General features: G+C 43.1%; 1 protein-coding gene across 1 annotated transcript in view; it reads right to left on the reverse strand.

The window, feature by feature from the left end:
- Positions 1 to 25,407, reverse strand: part of FARP1 (FERM, ARH/RhoGEF and pleckstrin domain protein 1) — a 424,664-nt gene that overhangs the window by 183,628 nt on the left and 215,629 nt on the right. Inside the window, 3 exon segments of the mRNA XM_030201356.1 lie at positions 9,287 to 9,450; positions 13,727 to 13,822; positions 15,263 to 15,410. Coding sequence (XP_030057216.1) covers positions 9,287 to 9,450; positions 13,727 to 13,822; positions 15,263 to 15,410 — 408 coding nt within the window.

Genomic DNA, 25,407 nt, shown 5'->3' on the forward strand with positions numbered 1-25,407 from the left:
AACAACTTATAGCAGCAGCTTCAGAGAGCATTTTCCATCTCACAGATAGGCTGCAGAGAATACCTTCTCCTGCTTTAGACTTAGCCTGGCCTCAGAATGACATCCTATAGTATATCTCCTATCAAACTGAGCTCTCTTTTTCATCAAGCACTGCCATTTCCTCCCCTCACCCTCCCCACTGACAGTTTGAACTTCGTGGGTGTGGCTTGGATCTCTTTCAGGGAGAGAAAACTAACAACTTATAGCAGCAGCTTCAGAGAGCATTTTCCATCTCACAGATAGGCTGCAGAGAATACCTTCTCCTGCTTTAGACTTAGCCTGGCCTCAGAATGACATCCTATAGTATATCTCCTATCAAACTGAGCTCTCTTTTTCATCAAGCACTGCCATTTCCTCCCCTCACCCTCCCCACTGACAGTTTGAACTTCGTGGGTGTGGCTTGGATCTCTTTCAGGGAGAGAAAACTAACAACTTATAGCAGCAGCTTCAGAGAGCATTTTCCATCTCACAGATAGGCTGCAGAGAATACCTTCTCCTGCTTTAGACTTAGCCTGGCCTCAGAATGACATCCTATAGTATATCTCCTATCAAACTGAGCTCTCTTTTTCATCAAGCACTGCCATTTCCTCCCCTCACCCTCCCCACTGACAGTTTGAACTTCGTGGGTGTGGCTTGGATCTCTTTCAGGGAGAGAAAACTAACAACTTATAGCAGCAGCTTCAGAGAGCATTTTCCATCTCACAGATAGGCTGCAGAGAATACCTTCTCCTGCTTCCACCCACCCTACCCCTCTACCCACCCACCCCTAGAGTGACATGGCTTATATAACCTCCCTATCAACCCACTCATTACTTTACCTCACCCATTTCTATTCTTCTATCACCTTCTCCCACTACTCCAACCAGAGTTACACCTAATCACACTGACCACCCTTCAACATCTTCTGTCCTTCTGTGACTGTTCTCTTGTGCTTGACTGCTTAAATATTTTAAATTTAAATGCTTTACTTTTTGTCTATTAGATTGTAAGCTCTTTGAGCAGGGACTGTCTTTCTTCTGTGTTTGTACAGCGCTGCGTACACTTTGTAGCGCTCTAGAAATGTTAAATAGTAGTAGTAGTAGTGGAATTCAAACATGCGTGGGATAAACATAAAGGAATCCTGTTCAGAAGGAAGGGATCCTCAGGAGCTTAGCCGAGATTGGGTGGCAGAGCCGGTAGTGGGAGGTGGGGATAGTGCTAGGCACGCCTATAAAAAAAGGCCTTTTAAAAATTTTTGCCGAAAATGGAAGTGCGGCAAAATGAAAATTGCCACGCGTCCAATTTGGGTCTGAGACCTTACCACCCAGTCATTGACCTAGCGATAAAAACTCACACGGTAACCGGGCGGCAATGACCTATGCACGTCAAATGCCACTTGGCACGCTAGGCTGATGTGCAACAGAAAATAAAAAATATTGTTTGGGTACACATAGTTGACGCGCACAAAAAAAATGAAATTACTGCAAGGGCCACACAGTAGCTGTGCGGTAACTCCATTTTGGTGTGCATTGGGCGTGCATAGATGCTTACTCGGCTTAGTAAAAGGGCCCTAAGTTCTGAAGTGTATTTCTCCTGTTTGGCAAGCAGATGGTGAACGTTTATGCTTAAAGCTGTTACAGAGGACTGACTTGTCTTTCTTTATTTGGCACACAGATAATAGGAAGTGTCTGTAGTGATGTAACCAGATTTTATTTGAAACTTGACTGTTCTGGGCTCTGACTGGACTGGAGTTTTGAAAAACTACCCAGTAGTGCTGTTGCTTCAGTCTTAGCCTGGAAGAAGAGGGAGACAAATCTCTTTGCTAAGGCTCTGTGAACAATTATATGTCCTGATCTTCCCAGCTACTCTTTAGCCAGTATGAAAATGTTTAGTTAGTATTATAATTGATCCATATTTCAGTTACCTGTTATTGTATGCTAATTACACATTTTTTTGTTCATTGTTCCAGTGTGAGAATAAACACATTTGTTTGTTCGTTCTGCCTGTCTGGACTGATAATGAATCTTGGTGGTTTGTGTGTTGGGTCTGTGAGTGCTTTCTGGGAACTGTGGGACTCCAGTAACCTAGAAATCACTGGGGATAATTTGAGAACAGGAGACTTGCCCAGAGGCAGTTGTGACCCAGTTGGTGGAAGGAGGGTGCTAGTGTAGAGCACAGGCAGCAGGTGCAGTGGACCTGAGCTGTGCTGAGGATAGACCCTCTGAGTGGCATGGGGTAACCCAAGGCGGGTGGCTAGGCATTTTGTGATGGTGCTATTTTAGCACAGGTCCCATTTTATGCAAAGAGATCTAGTTACTAATAACCTGGATTAATTGTAAAATAACATGTCTTAATGGTAGTCCATATTGATAGCTTCCCTCTTAAGTGTCATTCTACAAAATTCCATGTATAAGCGCAGTCAGTTAAGAAGCCAAGCTTCTAAAAGTCATCTTAGCATTTTTTAAGGATATTTTAAATATCAGAGAATTAGGCACAAAATTGCTTCTGAATTACTCCTCTAAATCTTTGGCTAAAACAAGGAACATTGATGAAGGACTTCTGCACAGCATTAGGGTAACCCTCCTCTCCCTCTCTTTCCTAGAATGTCTTTCTTCCAAGCCCATTCGATGTTAGCAGAATACCTGGTCTCTTTCACACATGCAGAACACAGGCAGACCCTCACCAAGTATAGAATAAGTAACCACAAACTAAAAACAGAAATGTGCACAGAAAAATTAAACTAAATTCCCAAGAAGCCAGACTCTGCATGCAGTGCAACAACAAAGAAATAGAATCAGTGATGTATGACCCACTGTACTGTGCAAAATATAAAGCTGGTAGATGTGAATTTCAAAAACTGACATATTTCAATCACTATTTTTAAAATTCACAAAAAAAGTGTGTGTGTGTGTGTGGGGGGGGGGGGGGGGGGGGGGGGGAAATCAGGTGATACCTTTAAATTGGACTAACTTAATACATTTTTTGACTAGCTTTCAGAAGCAAAACCTCCTTCTTTAGCTCACACTGCTGTTGTGGTATACTGTCCTGACCTAAGGAAAATTTTGGGCCCCGAAAGCTAGTCAAAAAATATATTGTTAGTCCAACAGAAATGTGTCACCTTATTTTCCATTTTCTTTTATTTTTATTTAGTAATCTTTAAAGTGGGCTAACACAGCTACCACATTACTTCATCCTAAATTAAAAATAAAATTATTTTTTCTACCTTTTTTGTCTCGCCATGTAATTTTTCTAATTGTGTTGATCCCAGTGTCATTTTTCACTCTTCTCCTGTTTCCTTCACCTTCTCCACTATATCCAGCTCCAACATTGATTTGTTTCTTTCAGCTTTCTTCCATTTTTTTCCTGCCTGTCTACTCAGATTTCATTAATTCTTATTATCCAGTCTTCACTCTTCCTCTTTTAACTGTGTCCACCTACAGTTTTCCATCTTTTCCCTTCACCCTGGCCCCCCCATTTCCCTTATTCCCCAAGCTTTAATGAACTCATTCTTCTTTCCCTTCCTACCAACTAGGGCTAGGCTCTCTTCACCTCCCACACCCTGGACATCCAAGCTCTCTCCACTTCCTCGCCATCCAGCATTTTCTCTCTTTCCTCCTGCCATCCAGCATTGCCCATCTGTCTGCCTGCCTCTGCCTCGCAGCATTCCCCTGGCCCCCCCTCCACACCATCATTACTGCTCTCTTCCCCTCCTATGCATTATTGCCCTTCTCTCTCTCTCCCCTCCCATCCATTATGCCCCATCTCTTTCTCTCTCTCCCCCATCACCGAGCATTGCTCCCCTCTCTCTCTCTCTCCCCCACCTCCTCTCCAATGCAGTATTGCACCTGTCTCTCTCTCTTCCCACCACTCCATTTTCTCTCTCTCCCCCTCCCAATCCAGCATTTCTTGTCTTTCTCCCCTCCCTCATCTAGTATTGCCCCGTGTGTGTGTCTCTCTCTCTTTCCCACCCCATTCAGTAGACCCATTTTTCTCTCTTGTCCCAGGCCATCTCTGTCTCTCTCTCTTTCATTTCCAATTCAGTATTGCCTGCCTTATTTCTCTCTCTCTCTCCAGTTCAACATTCCCTCCCTCATCCAGTATTGGCTGTGTTTCTCTTTCCCCCAGCCCACCTCCGACTCTCTCTTTCCACCCTCCAATCCAGTATTTCCCTTCTTTTTCTCTCTAATCTAGCATTCCTTCTGTCTCTCTCCCCTTCCTTATCCAGTATTACCTCTGTGTTTCTCTCTCCCCTTCCTCATCCAGAATTACCTCTGTGTTTCTCCCTACAAATCTATCCTGTATATTTCCGTTTATCTTCCTTACCCACCTCTCCATCTTTTTCCTTCCTCCCCTCTATCTCCCCCACCTCCATGCAGCATCTAGCTTTCCTCCTGGTGTCAACTCCATCAGGCTGTTGTACTTATAGAAAAGATGTGCAGGACTGCAGCTCTGTGTGCCACTACTTTCGCTGGTGGCCCCGGCCACTTGGATATCAACTTCCTCTCTCTCAGAGGGGCCAGAGCTGCCAGGGGAAATAGCAGCACTCAGAGCTGTGGTCCTGTATGTCTTTAACTTTAGTACAGCAGCCCAGTGGAGGAGGCACCCAGAGGGAGAAAAGATGCTACATGGTGGCAGGTGTGTAGGGAACAGAGAGGGGACAATACCAGATGGGCAGGCGAACAAAGGTGTTTGAGGTTGCAGTGGGGCCCCTATGGACAGGAGTGACACCAAACTCCTGCGGCACACCAGCTGAAAAATGCTAACCTACAGAAATCCTACTATAATACAAGGAAAGGAGAAACAAGATGCGTGTACCACATGAGGTAACATAGAATCCAAAACTAGAAAACCTAAGGAAAATGATAAAGACTTCTAACTCTATTTCTGAAAGATGAATTATTGAAAGAAATATTTCTTGCTCTACAGTTCTAGCCTTCCAGCAAATATCTAACCAGAAACAGAAGTTTATAAGGAGAAAAATACAAACAGAACACCAAATAGAAAATGGCATAAAATCCTGCAAACTCACAATAAAACTTACGCCAGCACATGTCACAGAATACTATAGAGCTAGCTACATGAAACATTCATCAAAGGCTCACATTCATGTTTCTCTCTATATATGTATGCTCCATCAGTGAAAGAAGCCAATAATTAAGTACATGTATCAATATTCATAGACCAGATAAACTATTACAAAAGAACAGAATAGGAGCTCAATAGGTGAATATTTCTCAGCAACCATTCAATTAAGGTACGTAAAAGGACTATATAAGAATGAAAAATGAGAATAATCAAACTGTTGGAGAAACAAAAGAACTCATTTGTTTTCTTAGCTATTATCAGACACAGAGCCTTTTAGCTATGAAGTGTTACTGTTATCTTGTCTTTGTACCCCCACAATTCCTGAGCTGTAATGGCATATGCAGACAGACAATAGATCTTAGACGAGTCTGTACTATTAAAACCTAGAGTAGGTGCATTGTTTCTTCTCTGATCTGATGAAGAATGAAGAAAGAATAGTCCCTGAAAGTCTGTACAAATATATGTTTTTTGAAAACAAAGGTATTACCTACATTTTGTTTGTTAACCCTTATTTCTATATATCCAGCAACCACAATTCTTCGCTGTTCTGGGGGTAATTTTATAAGGAACGTGAATGGGTAAAATAGCATTTTACACATTGAAGTAAGCTCTTATGAAGTTCCCCAGAGAAATAGACACATAAAAAGTATGTGTACAGAAACACAGTACCACTTTTACACCATATACTCACTGAATTCCTGGGACAGATAATAGGAGGAGCAGGGAAGAGATTAGCACTTGTGTGTATATGTGAAGGGGCATTATTGATATGACATCTAAATCTGATTTTGGACGTTTTGCTGAAAACTTCCAAAAATCAAGTGATGAACATGGCCATTTTCAAACCTGAAAAACATCTTTTTGTTTCAAAAATGCCTTCTTAGACATTTCGGGTCTTATTCTATAAAGGTTATGCTCCTAAATTTATGGTCCTAAAATTTACGATACCAGATTTACGAGCATAAATTTAGGAGCATAACCTTTATAGAATAAGGACTTTTATGCTTAGTGCAGGGGTTCCCAAACCTGATCCTGGAGGCACCCCAGCCAGCCAGGTTTTCAGGATATCCACAATGAATATTCATGAGATAGATTTGCATGAGGTGGAGGCAGTGCATGTAGATCTCTCTCATGACTATTCATTGTGGATATTCTGAAAACCTGACTGGTTGGGGTGCCTCCAGGACCAGGTTTGGGAACCACTGGCTTAGTGCATTATTCTTTTGTGACCAGTCTTGAAGAAAAAAAAAAGTGTAAGGGAAAAACACAAAAACAAGGCATTGGGACATATGGGGGGGGGGGGGGGGGGGGGCAGCATTTTTAGTAGGTATTTGGGCAAAGTACTTTAAAATTCCCCCATTACTGTAAAAATTGACACATGTATGTACATTTGATGATTTTTTTACACACCCTCTCTGATGTTATGACAAACTAAAATTAAATTAAAGTTTTGAAGTCACCTCAGTAAGGCCAACACACAATCTCTCCACTACAAAACACTAAGCACAACCTTGTACAGAAACACACTCAGAACCTTTCTGTACCATAACAACACTAACTCCTAGGACGCAAAGAGAAACAACTTTACCTGTAGAAAGGGAGCACTGTAAATATTACACAATGCCCTAAAACACCAATACACTATCTAGTGAGAAAAAAAGAACTGCTACAGATCTCTACACAAAAACTACATGCTAATCTAGCAGAATAACGCACCTTGTTCACACATGCAAAACACAGATAGACTATTAACAAATATGAAACAACGAATCACAGATCAGTAATAGAGATACAAAGGCAAAAATCTGAAATGGAAAACACAAGGAGTCAAACTCCAAATATACATCAATACTAGAAAAACAGAAATGGAAATACAAAATATCAGAGATGCATATTTTCCAAAGCTGACATGTTTCTACCTTTGTAGTCTGAACATTTTATTTTTAGATTTAAACGGTCAGTGTTTCTTCTGCTTTTCCTGGATCGCCTGTCCATTTCTTCTCTCTCTCTCTCTCTGTCTGCCATCCATCTTCTCTCTGGGTCCCATCTGTCCTGCCCAGCATCTCTCCTCTGTGCGCCTGTTCAGCATCTGCATTCTTAGAGCCCCTATTCACCCCTTTTCCAGCATTGCTCTGTGTCCCTTATTCTTATTCCATGCCCAGCATCTCTTGTGTGTACACTGTCCGTCCCCTCTCTGTTCCCTTCCTCCCATATCTCACAGGTCCAGCACTTCTCTCTCTATCCCCTGCCTCTCTCGTGGTCTGGCACAACTGCTTCTCTCTGTCTGTGGGTCCAGCAACTCTCCTCTTCTGTTCCACTCCCCTTCTCTTTCCGATCTGGTCTCTGTCTCTTCCCTCCCACAGTTTGGTCCGTCTCTCCCCTTGGCACCTTCCGGTTGAGGTAACTTCCTGTTTCCGCATGGGCAGGACCAAGGCAGAACCTGCAGAGGGAAGGCCCCGATGCCAGCTACAGCAGTATGTCTTAATCGCAGACGGCATTAGGGAAGGGGATTAAGCAACTTTAGCAGATGCAGAATGGAGAGAGAGACCTGGATTTCAGGTGGGGAGGAGGAGAGAGAAAAGGACATGTCGAGGCTGGCGCGGGGCCCCTAGGAGCGCGAGGCCCTGTCCAACCGCCCCTAAGACTGGCCCTGATGAAGAACATCTGACAAATAGGACAACCCCGCCTCTAGGGTAGGGAAAAAGTCTGGAGGCAAGTCCAAAGCGGAGCAGGGCTAGATTGAACTCCTGGAGCCAGAGTACTGATGGTCAAAGCGGCAAGTCCACAGAAGTAAAGCAAAGCATGCAGGAACCAGCAGCCAAGAGCTTACCCCCGCAGCGTGAACAACACTTAATAGGCTCAGAGAATAATAAATATACTCAGAGAAAACAGACAAGTGATCTCCAAAGCACTGAAGCCCCACAATCTTCCCATAGCACAAGCACTCTCAAAAAGAACTGTGGTGGCTTTTTTTTTTTTATAAGATAGAAGCAGGAGAAAAAGAGAAGGAAGACTGAAATAAAAAGGTAGAAAGTGGCAACGGGAGAGCAGGGAGGGACCTAGACCACTACGTTTACACCTGGCGCACAGGATATTCTCAACCCCAAACTCAACTGAACCTGCAAGCAGGACAGAAGGCCACATAGAAGTCACCAAGGCACACAGGAGCTGCTGGAGATAGAGAATGCTGGCTTGGTTGCTGGAGTGGAGGAGTGGCCTAGTGGTTAGAGCAGCAGTCTTGAAATCCAGAGGTGGCCGGTTCAAATCCCACTGCTGCTCCTTGTGATCTTGGGCAAGTCACTTAACCCTCCATTGCCTCAGGTACAAACTTAGATTGTGAGCCCTCCTGGGACAGAGAAATATCCAGTGTACCTGAATGTAACTCACCTTGAACTACTACTGAAAAAGGTGTGAGCAAAATCCAAATAAATAAATAAATAAGTGTAGGAGCTTATGAGGCACAACTCATTAGAGTTCTCTATCTCCACCTGTTGGCGGATGGTCACAACCCATTTTATTGAACTGATCCTTGGGACGTAATGGAACCAAATTTATGAAACACATTTACACTCATGTCCATCACCATATGGATAAGGGCTAGCCTGGTGGAAAAATGGCAAATGCGGTGCACTGCTATAGGGACTTGGGACTTGAGTCCTGAGATGAGCTATTTCTCATATATCCATTCTTCAACAAAGACACTAACGCCTATGTTTACTAAGGTGCATTATGGGCATGTGTTTTTAATGCACGTAAATGGTTTACGCGCGTTAAATGCTAATGTGGCTATAGAAAATGTACGGGCGCATTAGCGTTTAACGTGCCTTAAATTTAAAGGTGCGTTAGAAATGCTAACACACCTTAGTGATCAGATTTAGGGTCCATTTTGGCTAAGTTCTGGAAGGAGGCACAGTTTATACCACCTGGTTGAAGACGGTCACTGCAATGGCTTGTTTGAGTTAGAATTGAAATATAGAAATAGGGTAATTGAATATGAAGGCTCATGGCATCAAAGCTCAAAAGACAACAGTTCAGATTGAGCCAGAAACTCAAGGGACCAAGTTGAAAACTGTCAAATTGTATAAATAAGCATGGATGAATTCCAGATAATGAAAAGCTTTGAGTAAACATGAAAACATATGTAAATTATGTCATACCCTCTGAATAGGGGAATAGGTCTTACCTGAACCTAAAGGATGATCCTCTACTGAAGAGAACAGGTTTAGGCTTTGGTTTGGGTACCTCAAAGAGTCTGAAAAAGGCATGATGCTCCACACAGATCTTCCAAAAGGTCTTGCAAAAGTCTCGACTGGCTAAAAGGAACTCCAGTGTGTCCTGATATGAACTCTACAAGGACAGAGGATTAAATGAGAGAAACAGAAAACTGTGCATTCATTCACATGATAATGTCACATAATGGCATCAGATATAATACCACTAACTTCTTTTTACCTTTTATAAAACATTTATATTTTTCAAGCTGCACCAAAAATTAATTCAAGAAAATAATAATGTCTTCATTAGATCCAACAATTGGGAATAATGCTTTTGTTTGTATTGGCTTTATTTGAAATATATTACCTGCAAAGTGAATAGCTTTCTTAAATCTTATCTGTTCAAAGCAGCAGCACTAAACACCTACTTATTCGGTTTCTTCTATTAGTGTTATCCAGAAGGGAAACCAAATATAAATTTCATTTTATGGCAAAAAACAAACATTTATTATACTTTTCAGTTCCTGTCACACTGCTTGCAATTAGTATTAAAAGAGCTAGGTACACAAGCCTAATTAACAATAAAGATGCAAGTGTTCCAGCAGCAGGCTGAATACGTAATGGATAAGACATCTGTTTAAAGTTATAAGGATTTTCAACAATGTTTTCTATTGATATCTTACCTGTTCGAAATACTACCTATTTATGCACATGTATATAAAAGAATAAACTACCTGTCCAGCAGATAGTTCACTCACCCATTTTTAAAACTAAGAACTGTACGCAAGAGTTGCCCTCCCTGCGTCAGACCAAAGGTCTATCTAGCCCAGTATTCTGTTTCCATCAGTGCCCAATACAGGTCACAAGTACTTGGTAAGAGTCCAAAAACAAAGTAGCAAGATTCCATGCTACTTAACCTCAGAGATAAGCAATCATTTCCCCAAGTCTACCTTAATAATGGCTTATGAACTTTTCCTCCAGGAATATGTCCAAAACATTTTTAAACCCAGCCACACTAACTGCTTTTACAACTTGTTCTGGCAATGAGTTCTACTATCTAACTTCATGGAATGTCCCCTAGTTTTTGTCCTTCTTGAAGGAATAAACAATCAGTTCACGTTACCTGTTCCACTCCATTCGGGATTTTACAGACTCCTATCATATCTCCCCCTCAGCAGTTTCTTCTTCAAGCTGAAGAGCCCTAATAACTTTAGCCTTTCCTCATATGAAAGTCATTCCATCCCCTAAATTCTTTTGGTTGTCCTTCTCTGTACCTTTTCCTCTTTTATCTATTTTGAGATATGTTGACCAGAATCACACACACTACTCAAGGTGTAGTCTCAACATGGAATAATACAGGGATATTATGATATTCTTTAGTTCATTCTCTATACATATTCCCAATAATTCATAACATTATGTTTGCTTTTTTTTAGCACACTGAGCAGAAGATTTCAATGTACTGTCCATGATGACACCTAAATCTCTTTCCTCAATGGTAATTCCCTATGTGGACCCAGACATCATGTATCTAAAATGTGGGTTATTTTCCCCAATTTGCATCACTTTGCACTTGTCCAAAATAAATTTTATCTGACATTTGAATACACAGGAAAGGAGAAGACCTTGCATGTTGCCTGCCACCAGCTTCCTAGTTGTATGAGTGTAGCAGGCTGCCAAAATGTGCTTTCCTATGCATATCATAAAGAACATTGTGGGCCCCTGCTCCAGAAAGGTGCCAATCAAATCTGAATAAGGAGTGGTCTCTATTGAAAAAGTGGTACAATAGCACTGAAGCTTAACCTTTTTGAGGGAAGTATAAAACTCTGAGTTCAGGGAGGAGTTTTGTCTTTCCTCCAACAACGGATTCAGCAAGGAGCTGATGTAAAGCTGCACCAAGTGGGTACCCCACTCTGGGGCCTACAGGAGCCTTGGCTCCCTGCTATAGAGGCTAAGTAAAAGGTGAAACCAGCACAGGAGTTGCCGGTCTGGTTCACAGCTCTCCCCTGGCGCATATACTGAAAGCAAAGAGACCTGCTCCCAGAAAGACTGAACCAGTCAAGGGTTGCTGTCTGGTCCACAACTGTCCCCCTAACACACAGAGAGCCATATAGGGCTAGATTTTATATATGGCACCTGAAAATTCCACGTGGAAAAAAAGTATGCCTAGGCTTATTCTCTAAAGCACGCCTATATTTTATAGAATAGGCTTAAATTTCTGTGTGGTATATTAAATATGACGAGCGCCTCTCCATGCAACCAAATTTAGTTGCGTAAATCCCGATGCCTAAATTAGGTGCAGAGCAGGTGTATTCTATAACAAAGCGCATAGATTTTAGAAATGCCCATGCCCCACCCATGGCCACACCCCCTTTTCAACTATGCGACTTAGAACGTAAGTGTACTACATTACAGAATACACTTACTGAGTCATGCGTGTAAATCTTAATTAATGCCAATTAGTGCTGATAATTGCTTGTTACATCCAATTGACAGTGCTGATTAGCTAGCTAACCAATTAAATTACACACAGTGTTATAGAATACACTTCAATTTCCATGCGGCAATTAAGGCACAATAAATTGAATCCAGGGGAAAAGGGGAGGGACAGGGTCCTTGGGGAAACCTGATCCTTTGAAGATAGAGAGATCAACAGAGCGAACCTACTGCCAAAAAATTATCTTTACACGAAGCTGGGAGCCGTGGAGCAGGTGAGTGCTCATACTGCAAAGAGACAGAACCATCTTGGGTTCTGATTAACCTGCCTATCCAGATAGAAAAGAGAACTGTGGACCACGGAGTCACAAAAGAGTGTGAGAGTAGCTACAACTATGAGTAGAACACAGAAGGACTGACTGCCATCAAGAGAGGGAAGAGTGAAATACTGGGTTCAACCACTGCCCAAAAGACCCCTGTAATTAAGGGAGGGAGTCTACTAACCTTAATGAGGATAAAGGCATTGCACAGGAGAGTAAGGATTATTGCAGCTGTCCAGGTGCAAGGAGATGTGTAGGATGAATGAGCCTGAAGTAGAGAGCACTGCTCAGACGAGACCAAGAGTTACCAAGTCTCTTAATACTTTTTGATTCTTTTTGTAACTACATGGGAGTATTCCCTACTTTTCTATATACTTGAATTTATTGGCGAGCCAAACAGATGGGAATTTTATTATAATTAAGAACAGGCTCCTGGTTACCTTTTCACTTTGAATCTATCATGCTTAACTACTACTATCAACTTTTGAAGCCTGCCATTATGGAGCCCTTATTAAGTCTGTGCGCATTATTAGAGGAGTTTTGGAAGACCTGGAGAGCATTTTAACTACAGATACCACCAAATTATTCGGTAGCCCTGCCAATCTGAGAGGTCTGCTTCATGAGGATATTCTGCTTTTCTCCTGCTTCCTTCTTTATGAACACAAGGATTTATTTGTTACATTTGTATCCCACATTTTCCCACCTATTTGCAGATTCAATGTGGCTTACATAGTACAGTAGAGGCTTGCTAATACCGGTATGAACAAATACAAAGTGAGGTTATGGCAGAGTAATGTTCAGTGTGATAGACACACTGGGGGTCATAAGGAGGGAGAGTTGGGTTATGTCCAGTACGAACTTTTACATTGTGTTGCGGGGTTAAGGCATTTAGGTTGGATCGTTAGGGTATGCCTTTTTGAATAGGTTAGTCTTTAGGAGTTTCTGGAAGTTTAGGTGGTCGTATGTTGTTTTCACGGCTATTGGTAGTGCATTCCATATTTGCGTGCTTATATAAGAGAAGCTGAATGCATAGGTTGATTTGTATTTGAGTCCTTTGCAGCTTGGGTGGTGGTGATTTAGGTATGTTCGTGTTGATCTTGTTGTGTTTCTGTTTGGTAGATCTATGAGGTCTGTCATGTATCCTGGGGCATTGCCGTAGATGATTTTATGAACCAGGGTGCAGGTTTTGAACGCAATACGTTCTTTGATTGAGAGCTAGTGTAGTTTTTCTCGTAGAGGTTTGGCGCTTTCGAATCTTGTTTTTCCGAAAACACCCCCAAAAGTTTTTTTAAAAATCCCCCTCGGGTTACATATGGGAAGCCTTCAAATAAATAAAAAAGCTGTCAAATTAAAAACAAACAAATATCTAGCCAGCTATAAACCTCACAAGGATGCCATTCTATGTATAAATATGCCCTTCATAAATATTTGTATTAAATCAGGGATTAGCAATTAGCATAGGTCAGAATGAAGGGTTTTTCATGAGTTAACAGGAAGATGTAGTCTCTGAATCCTGACATACCAGACAAGTCTGCACAACTTAAAAATGCTAGTACTAAGAAAGTAAAGCCCCTCAATCCCACAGTGAAACTATGATTTCATCTGCAGCGTGGGCTTATCATTCTAGCAAGTTGCTATCCTTTAAGCACTCACATTTGCATCGGGACGCAACTTAATCAGGAAACGCTTCCTCTTGAAACTCAGTTTTCGAATTTTTGCCCAGTTGAAAGCATTGATCTTGGTGTGGCCCTGAAGAAATGAAGTCAAGAAGAAAAATAACTACTCCATTCTCCTAGAAATGAAATCATGTTCTTAACAAACCATTAAATTGCTCATTGCTCACTTGGAGCCTGTAGTTTTGATTGGATGTTGCTGCAACATAGCTATAGGACTTTGGCCATTCACCGCATTCTTTGCTTGTACCATGTTCTGAGAGAAAGACATCAAAAATATTGTCTTTCATTAACTCAGTGGTTCCCAAACCTGATCCTGGAGGTACCTCACTAGTCAGTTTTTCAGGATGAATATTCATGAGAGAGATTTTCAAGCACTGCCTCCGCTGCATACAAATTTCTCTCATGTTTATTGTGATATCCTGAAAATCCAGACTGGCTGGGGTGCCTCCAGGACCAGGTTTGGGAACCACTGCATTAAATAAATTTTAGTGAAAGAATGATTTGGCACAACCAATCAAAAAATTGGCTATGATTATAAGCCCAGGTATGGCTGCAGATCACTTTTTATATTAACACGTCAATACAGTTCATCTTCTGTGAGCTATACTGAAATACTGCTCTACTTTAAAAAAAAAAAACAAAAAAAAAAAACAACATGGCACATAAAGAAATAAAATGAACAATGCATTCTGACTAAATTTATGATCAAACATGGCTTTGTTTACTGAAATGAAATGCTGCATACTAACTGAAGTACAAGATACTACAATGGGCAAGTATGTGCTTCTCCTAAACCAGTGGTTCTTAACTCAGTCCCCCGGCCACACGTAGCCAGTCAGACTATCCACAATGAATATGTAAAAGATAGATTTGCATACAATTGAGGAAGTACATGCAAATCTATATGGGCAGGGACCCACTGTCCTAAACTGAAAGGGCATGCAAAAGAATTCAAAGTCAGCAGTGTCTGCTGACTGTGCCAGATTACCAGGACCCAATGTTAGATGTTTTAGCCTAATTTCAAAGCTCTGAAGCTAGAGATGGGATATAATTTGCAACTTGTGAAAACCTTCTAGAAGTAGCCGTTTATAACAAGCAGTGGTAACAGGAGTTGTGTGTGTGTGTGTGTGAGAGAGAGAGAGAGAGAGAGAGAAGGTAGTAGTAGTTCAGGGGTAGAATGAAGGAAATGGGAACCTTTCTTAAACCATTATTAGAATGGTAGCCTAGAACCAAGGCAGGTGCACCCATGTGCATGGACTCTCTTTGGGAAAACCCATACCTAGCCACTCTGCCCTGTTCTGCCCAAATGCCGCCTCCCGGGAACACCTATGTTTGGCATGCATACCTGTATGTGTGCATGTACTTTTGCAATTTTATAATGGCCATTTTATGCATGTAAAAGATGCCTGACACACAAAATGCTTTATAAAATTACCCTGTATTATGCGAATTGATTATTTCCTGATTAATGAGAGATCACTGAAGTGCTTGAGTGGACTTGGACAGTTCCCACCTGAAACACCAGAATGCCCGTGTTGGCGACAGCCAGGTTGATCTTGGTTCCTTCCCTGTCCTTTGCTGGGTGCAGTCGGATTCCATACATCTCCAGTCGACGGGCAACCTCCAAGAGCTGGAAATCAGATTCTGCTGGTGTCTGACCACTTGGAAGCAATACAGCATATTTATAAAAGCATAAATGAATTGAACCTTAAGTCACCATCTTCTGTCTAAATATCCTTTCTTTAGAAGCACAGTTTAAAATATCAACCAAGTAGCAGCAAAATGATATTTTGGAATCCCACAGCAGGGGGAGGGGACTTGCATAAGACAGAGGGCCTGGGCTCTGTTAATTTGAGCCTGTTAAGATGGCCAAACTTGGTGGGGCCTCCTTTACTGTTTGAACCCTGGCCTGGTGTAACTGCATTGACTGTCCGACCTGCTGAGTAGCTCCACCGTGGATTTAACTTTATGCACAGTTATAGTTAATGCTGCAAGTAAAGCTTAGGGCAACATTGTTTTACCTGTTAAAGCTATCAACGTAAAAAAAAACAACCCATATATTCTGCACTATGGATTCTTTCCTATGTCCTTATTCTCAACCACACTGGTTACTACCTACAATTACTAGGATGCATGTTTTGCAACAGCTTTCCATAGACTCAGCAGTATTCTTCACTGTGATACTGAAAACCATTAATACCATTTGAACACATCAGGGTGTCTTTTCAGGAGTGCACTTATCTGAAGGGTTATGCATGTAATTTCAAGCATGCATAAAACCAGCCAATTTTCAAGCATAAGACATATCTACAATAGGGGCGTAGCCAGACTTCGGTGGGAGGGGGTCCAGAGCCCAAGGTGAGGGGGCACATTTTAACAGCCCCCCCGGCGCCGCCGCCCCTCCCCCTCCCGCTGCCGTCACCGCCAGGTACCTTTGCTGGCTGGGGTCCCCAACCCCCGCCAGCCCCCTTCAGCGCCAGTCTCAGAGTACAGCGTGTTCACTGATCTGGATTCTGTTTCTATGAGTCCTGACATCCTGCACGTAGGACGTCAGGACTCACAGAAACAGAATCCAGATCAGCAACGCGCTGGAGACCAGCGCTGAAGAGGACTTCAGCTGGCGGGGGTTGGGGACCCCCGCCAGCAAAGGTATCTGATGGTGGCAGCGGGAGTCGAATGTGGCGGGGGAGGGTCGGCAGGGCGGGGGTGAAAACAGGGGGGGCCAGGGCTAAATCCGTGGGGGCCCATGCCCCCGTGGCCTCACCTAGCTACGCCCCTAACCTACACAGCAAGAAGGTGGAATCAAAGCAAAATGTAAATGACTTTCACATTTCAATAATGGCACAGAAGGGTAACTTGCATGAAGCAGCAAGTATGACTCTAGCCACCTTAAGGGGCAGACCCGATGAACCATACTGGTCTTTATCTGCCATCAATCACTGTGTTACATACAAGCTGACTTTGAAGACTATGGGGCTGTTTTACTAAGCTGCGCCCGTGCCAATTCGGAACTACCGCCCGGCTACTGCATGGCCCGGGCAGTAATTTCATTTTTTACGTGTTCCTGCTACGCGCCCCGGAAAATTTCTGGCATGCAGCGCTAACCAGGCGGTAATCGGCATTGTACACAAGCTGACAATTACCGCCCGGTTAACGTGTGACACCTTACCGCTAAGTGAATGGGTGGCGGTAAGGTCTCAGGCCAAAAATGGATGCGCACCAATTTTCATTATGCCACATGTCCATTTTCGGCCAAAAAAAGGGCCTTTTTTTTTTGCAGGTGTGCTGAAAAATTGACCTGCGCGTGTCCAATAAACGCGTCTACACCAGCGCAGGCCACTTTTTAGCGCACCTTAGTAAAAGGGCCCCTGTATTACTATGCAGCTGAATATATGTGCACATCATTATCTGCTGCAAAAGTTGCAAGTGTGAACTGCAAAGCCAGCCTCATGCATAACTTTTGAAAAACTTTAATCCCCCCCCCTCCCCCCAGAGCACCTCTTTAATTAAGTAAAATTTATACAGGCAATGAATTTAGGTGGCAGAAAATCTATACTGAGTGCCTGGGGTGAATAAACATGTACAATGCTTTATTTTTGAAATGCACTACATATTCATCTGTAGAGCAGATGTCCCCAAACTACAATTGTTAGGCCAAAATGAGCAAGCAGACATACTGGCCTGCTTGGTGTGGTGGCTGTGACTCAATGCAGTCATGACCAAGACTCCATAGTAGCAGCTGAAATAATGCAAACAGTGGCTTCTTTTGGTGTACAAGTGATGTCACGAGGAAGCACCTTAGGCTTCCTCTACTGTGGCACCTTTTCTAGCCTCTACTGTGGTCAGAAGAAAGCACTGTTTCATCACTTCAGCTGTTACCATGAAGCTTTGGCCGCACTGAGTCTAGTATCTTTGTGTACAGCAGAGTGAGAAGCCTCCAGAAAAAGCTTCAGCTGCTACCAGATGAACAGATGAAAGGTGACCTGGAGAAAATATATTTAATAGTCTGACACATAAGCATAGTTAAAGGTGTCTAGTTTTTTTTTTTTTTTTTTGGGGGGGGGGGGTTCTATTCCCTTCACATAATTTCTCATGGAAATAAAATAAATTAATTACAACATGTTTTACTATTTCCGTTCAAAATTGGAGAATAAATACGGAAGGGAGGGAGCTACTTGGCAATGTTAAGTGTGAACAGGAAAAAAGTTAAAAAATGACTTTTATTTCTTCTGTTGACACTTGTCCCTGCCCAATGTGCCCCTCTTTCTCTCCTTTCCTTTCCTTGTATGCCCAGCAATAGTAGTAAAGGAACAAAAGAAGAGCTGTGGATGAAAGAGGAGGAGGGATGTTTGTACTGCTGGAAGGGTAGAGACGGAGCAGAACATTTTTTTAAGTATATTTTTTTTATGAATTTTGTTTTACTTAACCTCAAACATAAACTTGAAACAGAAAGCTAGAGCTCGTACAGAAAAAAAGTCAAGGAAATAATATAGTAGTACTGATACATTGTCAGTATCACAAAGCAAAATTAGCAGAAAGAAATAATCCACAACCTCTATGATCCAGACAGAAAAGAGGATGCCAATTTGAAATCTAGGAAGAACCCCTAGAATCAAGGAACAAACCAGTGGCGTAGCCAGACCCAGTATTTTGGATGGGCCCAGAGCTAACTTAGATGGGCCCTTCACAGCCCCCCCCCCCCCCCCCGAGATATAAAAAAAAATTATTGATTTTTTTCCTACCCCACATCATCATCTCTCCTCCTCTGCGGCATCCCAGCATCTGCCCACCTGTCGCTGAACCCTGTCCCTTCCTGGTGTACCTTACAGGTGTCCCTGGTACCTGCAGTGATTAAATTATTGCTGTATGCGCCGGCCCTGCAGGCTTCCATCGGCCTGGTCCCGCCATCACTTTCATCATTTCCTGTCTGGCGGGATCCAGCCAATGGAAGCCTGCAGGGCCGGCGCAGCAACAATAATTGAATCACTGCAGGTACTGGGGACACCTGTAATGTACACCAGGGAGGGACGGGTTCAGCAACAGGCTGGCAGATGCCAGGACGCCACGGAGGGCAGCTGTTGATGTAGGGTGCCACCGCTGGGTGGGCCTCAGTTCATCCAGGCCCACCCGTAACTATGCCACTGGAACAAACTTACCCCACAATATCTCAAACCAGTTCAGGTTCAATGTGACTTACATCAAACTTTAAAGCAAAATACAATAAGGATTAAACAAAAGTAAAAGACAATAAGAGGTCTAACATCACAGCAGCAGAGCGACTCAGCAATATAGCACAAGATGCCTTCTCTTCCAACCCTAACATAGGTAATGGTGTAGACACTGCCACCAGGGTAAGAGGCTTTCTCTTTCAAGAACATTTCTTAAATGATCAGGGTCTAAAAAAAATTATATGATTTGCCTGAATAAAAAAAAAAAAAAAAGCTCCTTGCAGACCATATGCCTTAGCTGTCTGGAAATACCATAACATTTTAACCCCCAAAATTCACATTTTTATATCAGAAATACATTCACAGAATCAGGTTCCAAAGCCAAGGTTGTTATCAGAATTGGTTTAGTTATCACAGGACTAGACCCTTCTAAAAACCAAAAAAGCCAAAGCAATCCGTCAACACCCCCTTCCCAACCTCCCAGTGCCCTGAGTCTTGCCAGTCCACATAAGCAGTGGTACAGAGTCTGAGGAGAAACTGTTTTGTATTTAAAGGAAATAATGAGGAACATGTTGTATTCTACAATTTATTGCTCTCAGGATTCCTTTTTTTGTGAGACCTATTGAAGACCTCATTCAAAATTACATCTCTCAAAGTGTCTAGTGAAAGGAAGAGGAGAATGACTAATTCCAAGTGCAAGTTATTTAACTGAAAGTGGACAAATGATTATGTCATTATACAGTGTAGGAAAAAATCTGTCTCATTTGGCAGGAATATTTAAGGAGTACAAAGCTTGTCAACATTTTCAGACTCATCACCAAGGAAAAAAAAAAACAAAAAACAACATTCTTGCAAGGAAAGCTGCAATCTGACAAAACTGTAAGACTAATGGGTCAGTAACAGATTTTTAAACAGAAATCGGAGGAGAATCTCATCTGTTCCTGCAAGTTTTTAAGATTGCTCAACTGACTGCAAACAATGGGCGATCTTTTACAGAGAGTTAGTGAAGTGGTCCATGGCTACCGTCACTGAAGAGGTGTGCCTGGAGATGAAAAATGCCCCTTGTAAGTCTTTCTTCAAGTACAATCACACGGCGGCGTACCAAGGGCGGGGCGGTGGGGGCAGTCTGCCCCGGGTGCATGCCGCTGGATGGGTGCAGAGAGCAGCCGCATGCCTGTCGGCTCTGCTGGCTCCCTGCTCCCTCTGCCCCAGAACAGGTTACTTCCTGCTCCGGGGCAGAGGGAGCCGAGAGCCGTGCGGCTGCTCCCAGCATCCAAGCATGCACCCCGGGGGGGGTGCATCGGCGATCCGCCCCGGGTGGCAGCTGACCTAGGATCATCACTGCAATCACATGATGAACAGAAGAAATAGCGGAGAGCTTGTTTATCCAGCTAGAAAAAAAAGAAAATCTAAAGGCCCTGTTTACAAAGACACACTAGCGTTTTTAGCGTGCGCTGTGTAGACACCCATAGGAACATTATGGGCATCTACATGGTTAGCACGCGCTAAAAATGCTAGCGCACCTTTGTAAACAGGGTCCTAACAATTTTGATGTTTTTGTATTCACCTGAAAAAAAGTTGTATGTGACACAGCACAGCTTTTAATCTTTATTTGTGAAGCTGACTAATTTCTTTGAGGAGCTTGCTGGTCTATAAAATTTATTGCACTAAAATATCTGTAATTTGGAATTAGGATGGACAAAGTAAACAAGCGTGACAACTGCTGGTGCTCTAAGAATGATAGATTTTTTAAAAAGGGGATTTACTGGTTACATAAATCAGAGAAATGGATGGGATGTACTTTTACTCTCTAGTATTGCAAAATTCATCAGGAAGCATTGTAAGGTCTCCACCACCAGGAGACTCTTGCAAAAGTCTCCTGCACCGGGAGACTCTTGAGTCCCTCAGCCCTTTAGCTGAGCTGTGTGCTGTAATCCACTGCTAAAGAGCACATGGCAATCCACAAGGTCAGATCATACTTTATTGTAATCCTTTTGTGTCAACTGCTCCTCCAAAGGTAGTTCCCACCACAGAATTCCTCAAGAAGCACAGCAGTTCAACAGCATAGTATTCAAAACAAAACAAAAAAAAACCCCAAAAGGTTCCAAAATCTCAACAGTTCTGCAAAGAAATTCTTCAAACAAAGTAGCTCAATAAGGGCTCGAACTCTCAGCAGTTCATGTATAGCAGGTATGCAAAGTAATTCTCCAAACACGGTAGCTCCAGAAAGGGTTCAAACTCTCCCCAGCAGTTCATGTAAGCAGTTATGCCCAAAACCACCACTCCTCCTCTCTCCCTTTTAAAAGAAATCAACCTAGGGGGTGGCAAGGGTCCCTCCCCAACCATGCCAGCATTATACCCTGACCACCACCCACATGACCCTTCCGTGGTAAACCTGTTCTCTCAGCTCCCCTCGTGGGATAGCCACCTTTTCCCTCCTTCTACCAGGTTCACCTCCCGAGCAGCCCTCTCCTGTTTCACCTCCTTTCCTTCCAGTTTAGTCAGAGCAGCAATCTCCATCGGCTCCTCTTGCTCTAGTTCCTCCCCTTGCCAGTCCATAGGTTACTCCCCACAACCATTGCTCAGCTGCTCTCCATTTGCTTGATTGGGCAGGTTCAGAACTCTTTCCCTCATCCTGGCTCTCTGGGACAGGTTTTTCAAACTCCCTTCTCTTGCCCTTCTTCTGACCTCCTCTGGGGGCTGTTGGGGATTGAAATCCCTGTTTCTACCATGGGGCCTACTCAGGGGCTGCTGGGAATTGTAGTCTTTTCCTTTTCTCCAATCCCCCAGGGGAAAAGACTCCTTCCTTTCACTACCCAGTCTCCTTCCCTCTCGAGCCTCCTCGTTCCTCCATGTGCCTTCATTCTCCCTCTCACCCCCATATTCCTCACAGCATTAATCTCCAGAATAGAACTGTGACTATCACCAAACCGTGCACCATTGATAATGTTATTTATTTATTGTATCTTTAGAGGTTTTAACACTGAAATAAACATTTATGCTTAAGTTGTTTTTGAGGAAATTTTGTCAGAGCAATTGCAATCTGAGTAGGCGATAAATGACAGTGAAGTTTGATGACCCTCTATAAGTGTTTATACAGGACACTGTCTTATGCTGGTATGCAGGTTTTTGTTTTGTTTTTTAAGATAGAAAGGTGGTAATTGGTAATAACGTTTAGAGTTTAAGGGGCCGTTTTACCAAGCTGTGGGAAAAAGAGCCCTGCGCTGGCAGCAGGGGCTGTTTTTCCCGCGCGCCAGGGCTCTTTTACCACAGCAGGTAAAAAAAGCCCCCAGCACACATGGCCATGTGGTGAGAGAACTATTACCACATGGCCAAGCGATGGGGAGCCCTTACCGCCACCCACTGAGGTGACGATAAGGCTCCCATGCTAACTCAGCGGTAACCAGTCAGCACGTGGTGATGCCTGATTACCACCGGGTTACTGCTGCGCAAGCCATTTCCAAGGGTTTCTTTTTCCCCATGGTTATCAATAGAAATCAAACAAAATAAAACATGAAAAAGAAAATAAGATGATACCTTTTTTATTGGACATAACTTAATACATTTCTTGATTAGCTTTCGAAGGTTGCCCTTCTTCGTCAGATCGGAAATAAGCAAATGTGCTAGCTGACAGTGTATATAAGTGAAAACATTCAAGCATTACTATGACAGTCTGACAGGGTGGAAGGATGGGGGTGGGTAGGAGGTATGCATGGGGTAAAGGCACGGGGGCATGTATGAGGGAAAGAAAATGGGTGAAGGCACAGGGGGCCACATATGAGAGAAACAGAATGAGAAAGAGAATGGGTGAAGGCACAGGGGGGCACATATGCGAGAGAGAGAGAGAAAGAACAGGTGAAGGCACAGGGGGGCACGTACGAGAGAGAGAGAGAGAGAGAGAGAGAGAGAGAGAGAGAGAATGGATGAAGACAGAGGGGGGCACATGAGAGAGGGGATGGGTGAAGGCACAGGGGGCCATGTATGAGAGAAAGAGAGAGAGAATGGGTGAAGGCACAGGGGGGCACTTATGAGAGAGGGAGAGAATGAGTGAAGGCACAGGGGGGCACATATGACAGAATGGGCTCAGGCCCCTCCAAAGCTACAGTACCTGTTCAATGGCTGGTGGGGGAACTGAAGCCCCATCAGTTGAAGAAATCCATTGCTTGAGTCACCCCCTTCCTTCTTGTACTACCTCAGGAGCAAGGACCACTGCTCGCACTCTCCTAGCATGCTCAGTTTTTGCATGAACTGAGCATGCTTGGGAGTGCCGGAATCAGCAGCTGGAGGCACCCCCGCTGACTTCCTCCCTCCTGAGGCAGCACAAGGTAGAAGGGGAACACTTTGGCAGTGGATTTCTTCAACTGGCTTTGGCATCCCCACCAGCAAAGGTATGATATCTAATGTGGCGGGGGTGGGGAGGGAGAGGAAATGTGTGCCCCCCCCCCCGCGTTTAATCGCTATTAAAAATTTTATTGAAATGCAGCCCTAATAAAATACAGTAAATATTAAGAAAGGTTCTAAATGGCTTGTGTGGATGGTCTAGATTTGGTGATTTAGAATTTTTGTGTACTGACACTCACAAATACTACTCATAAATGAGTACTGACTGCTGGTCAATGAATCAAATAATGAACATTAAGTAATTTGTAGTAAAGTGCAGCAGACAAAGGGAACAGAAAGGAGATAAGCCAGCTCCAAAAGATGTTCTTAACAACTGGAGGAGACACAAAGGCATGGATTCAATGCTGAAAAAAAAAATTGGCACTGAAAGGTATTCTATAATGGGTGTTCTGGGATCGGCACCCTTTATAGAACTGCGTGAAGTGCTGGAATCCACACAACTTTGGTCACGAGGATTTACCCCAACTGAAACCAGGTGTAAATCCTGGCATGCAAACTGGGCATTGAACCAAACTATTCTATAACACTGCGTGCATTTTAAGGGAACGCCCCTGAACCGCCAATGTCTTTCCCATGGCCACGTCCCCTTTGCAGAAAGGCTTAGGTGATATTCTATAAATGGGCATGGTTAAATCTTCTGCCCTCCCCAACCCAGTAGAATGTTCCACACACTCTTACAATTAGGGAGAGAAGAAGTGAAGGCCACGCAGAGATGAGAAAATATTCTTTTTTATTACTTACCAAGCAAGAACACAGACTATGTTTCTTTTCTCATGGGAGAATTACAATAAAGCTACACAGGAGTGCAATCTCTGAGTACTTCTCCAATTTTGTCCTGTCATCTATCACCTTTTATACTCTTTTAAAAATATACAGCTCTAACAGTTTGTATTAGTTTTGACCACAATGTAGATAATCATTAGTTTTGACCACACCGATCATGATTATTAGATAAGGCTAAAGCATCATCATCCTAATCAGCATGTTCCATTTTGTCACCAATCATTTATCTATGTTCCAGCTCTGATAACAGAAAAAGCCCCTAAGCTACATTCTTTAGTAAACACCCTGTATGGAAAATTGCTTCATGCTATCTTTGCTGTAAGCCTGTCACGAGAGCTTGTGAACCTCTGGGTTACACAGAGAGCATGATTTTTAGGTCTGGCTGACAGCTTCAGGCCTCTGAACCTGTATTTGACAGGGCCTAGTAAGGGTCATTATATACAGCATATAAGTGTGCTTTCGTGTGGATCTGCCATTTTTGCCCTGTTTCGGCGCCTTTTATCCCTTATAATGCTTTTCCACTCTGGAAGCAGTGCCTAACGTTCAGCGCCATCTACAGAGTTCCCCTGAAAGTGTTTTGTCATTTGCTCTCCTCTTTCCTAGTCCAACAACTTATTTTATAAGGGGCCCTTTTACTAAGCTGCGTAAGCGTCTACACGCACTCAACGCGCGCCAAATTGGAGTTACTGCTCAGTTAACACGTGGCTCTTGTGGTAAATTCATTTTTGGCACACGTCCGATATGTGTGGCTGAAAAATCATATTTATATTCGGCCAGGCGCCAAATGGCATTTGACGCGCATAGGTCATTACTGCCTGGTTACTGCGTAAGACTTTACCGCTAGGTCAATAACTAGTGGTAAGCTCTCAGACCTAAAATGGATGCGTGGCAATTCTGATTTTGGCAAAAAAATTTAAAAAGGGCCTTTATTTTACAGGCGCGCTGAAAAATGGATCTGTGCGCGCCCAAAACCCGCTCCTACACTACCGCAAGCCATTTTTCAGCACACCTTAGTAAAAGGACCCCTAAGATTGTTAGACTGGGCATATAGTTTTGTCATCTTGGCAGGCGGGTGTTACAGTGGTTATGCTCTAGTCCTACCTATGAGCATGCTCATCAGCAATGTTAGACACAGTAATAAAGACAATGATGGCAGAAAGACCAGATAGCTCATCCAGTCTGCCCATCCAAACCATCAAAATAAGCTAGGCAGGAAGTTCTTTTGTTCAGATATACAAGAAAACATGCACCTTAGAGCACACCAAGGTACACAAACTACATGCACAATGGAGAAAGAGGGGGTGGT

This window comes from Microcaecilia unicolor, chromosome 4, assembly GCF_901765095.1.
Source record: "Microcaecilia unicolor chromosome 4, aMicUni1.1, whole genome shotgun sequence".
In the NCBI taxonomy this organism is placed as follows: Eukaryota; Metazoa; Chordata; class Amphibia; order Gymnophiona; family Siphonopidae; genus Microcaecilia; species Microcaecilia unicolor.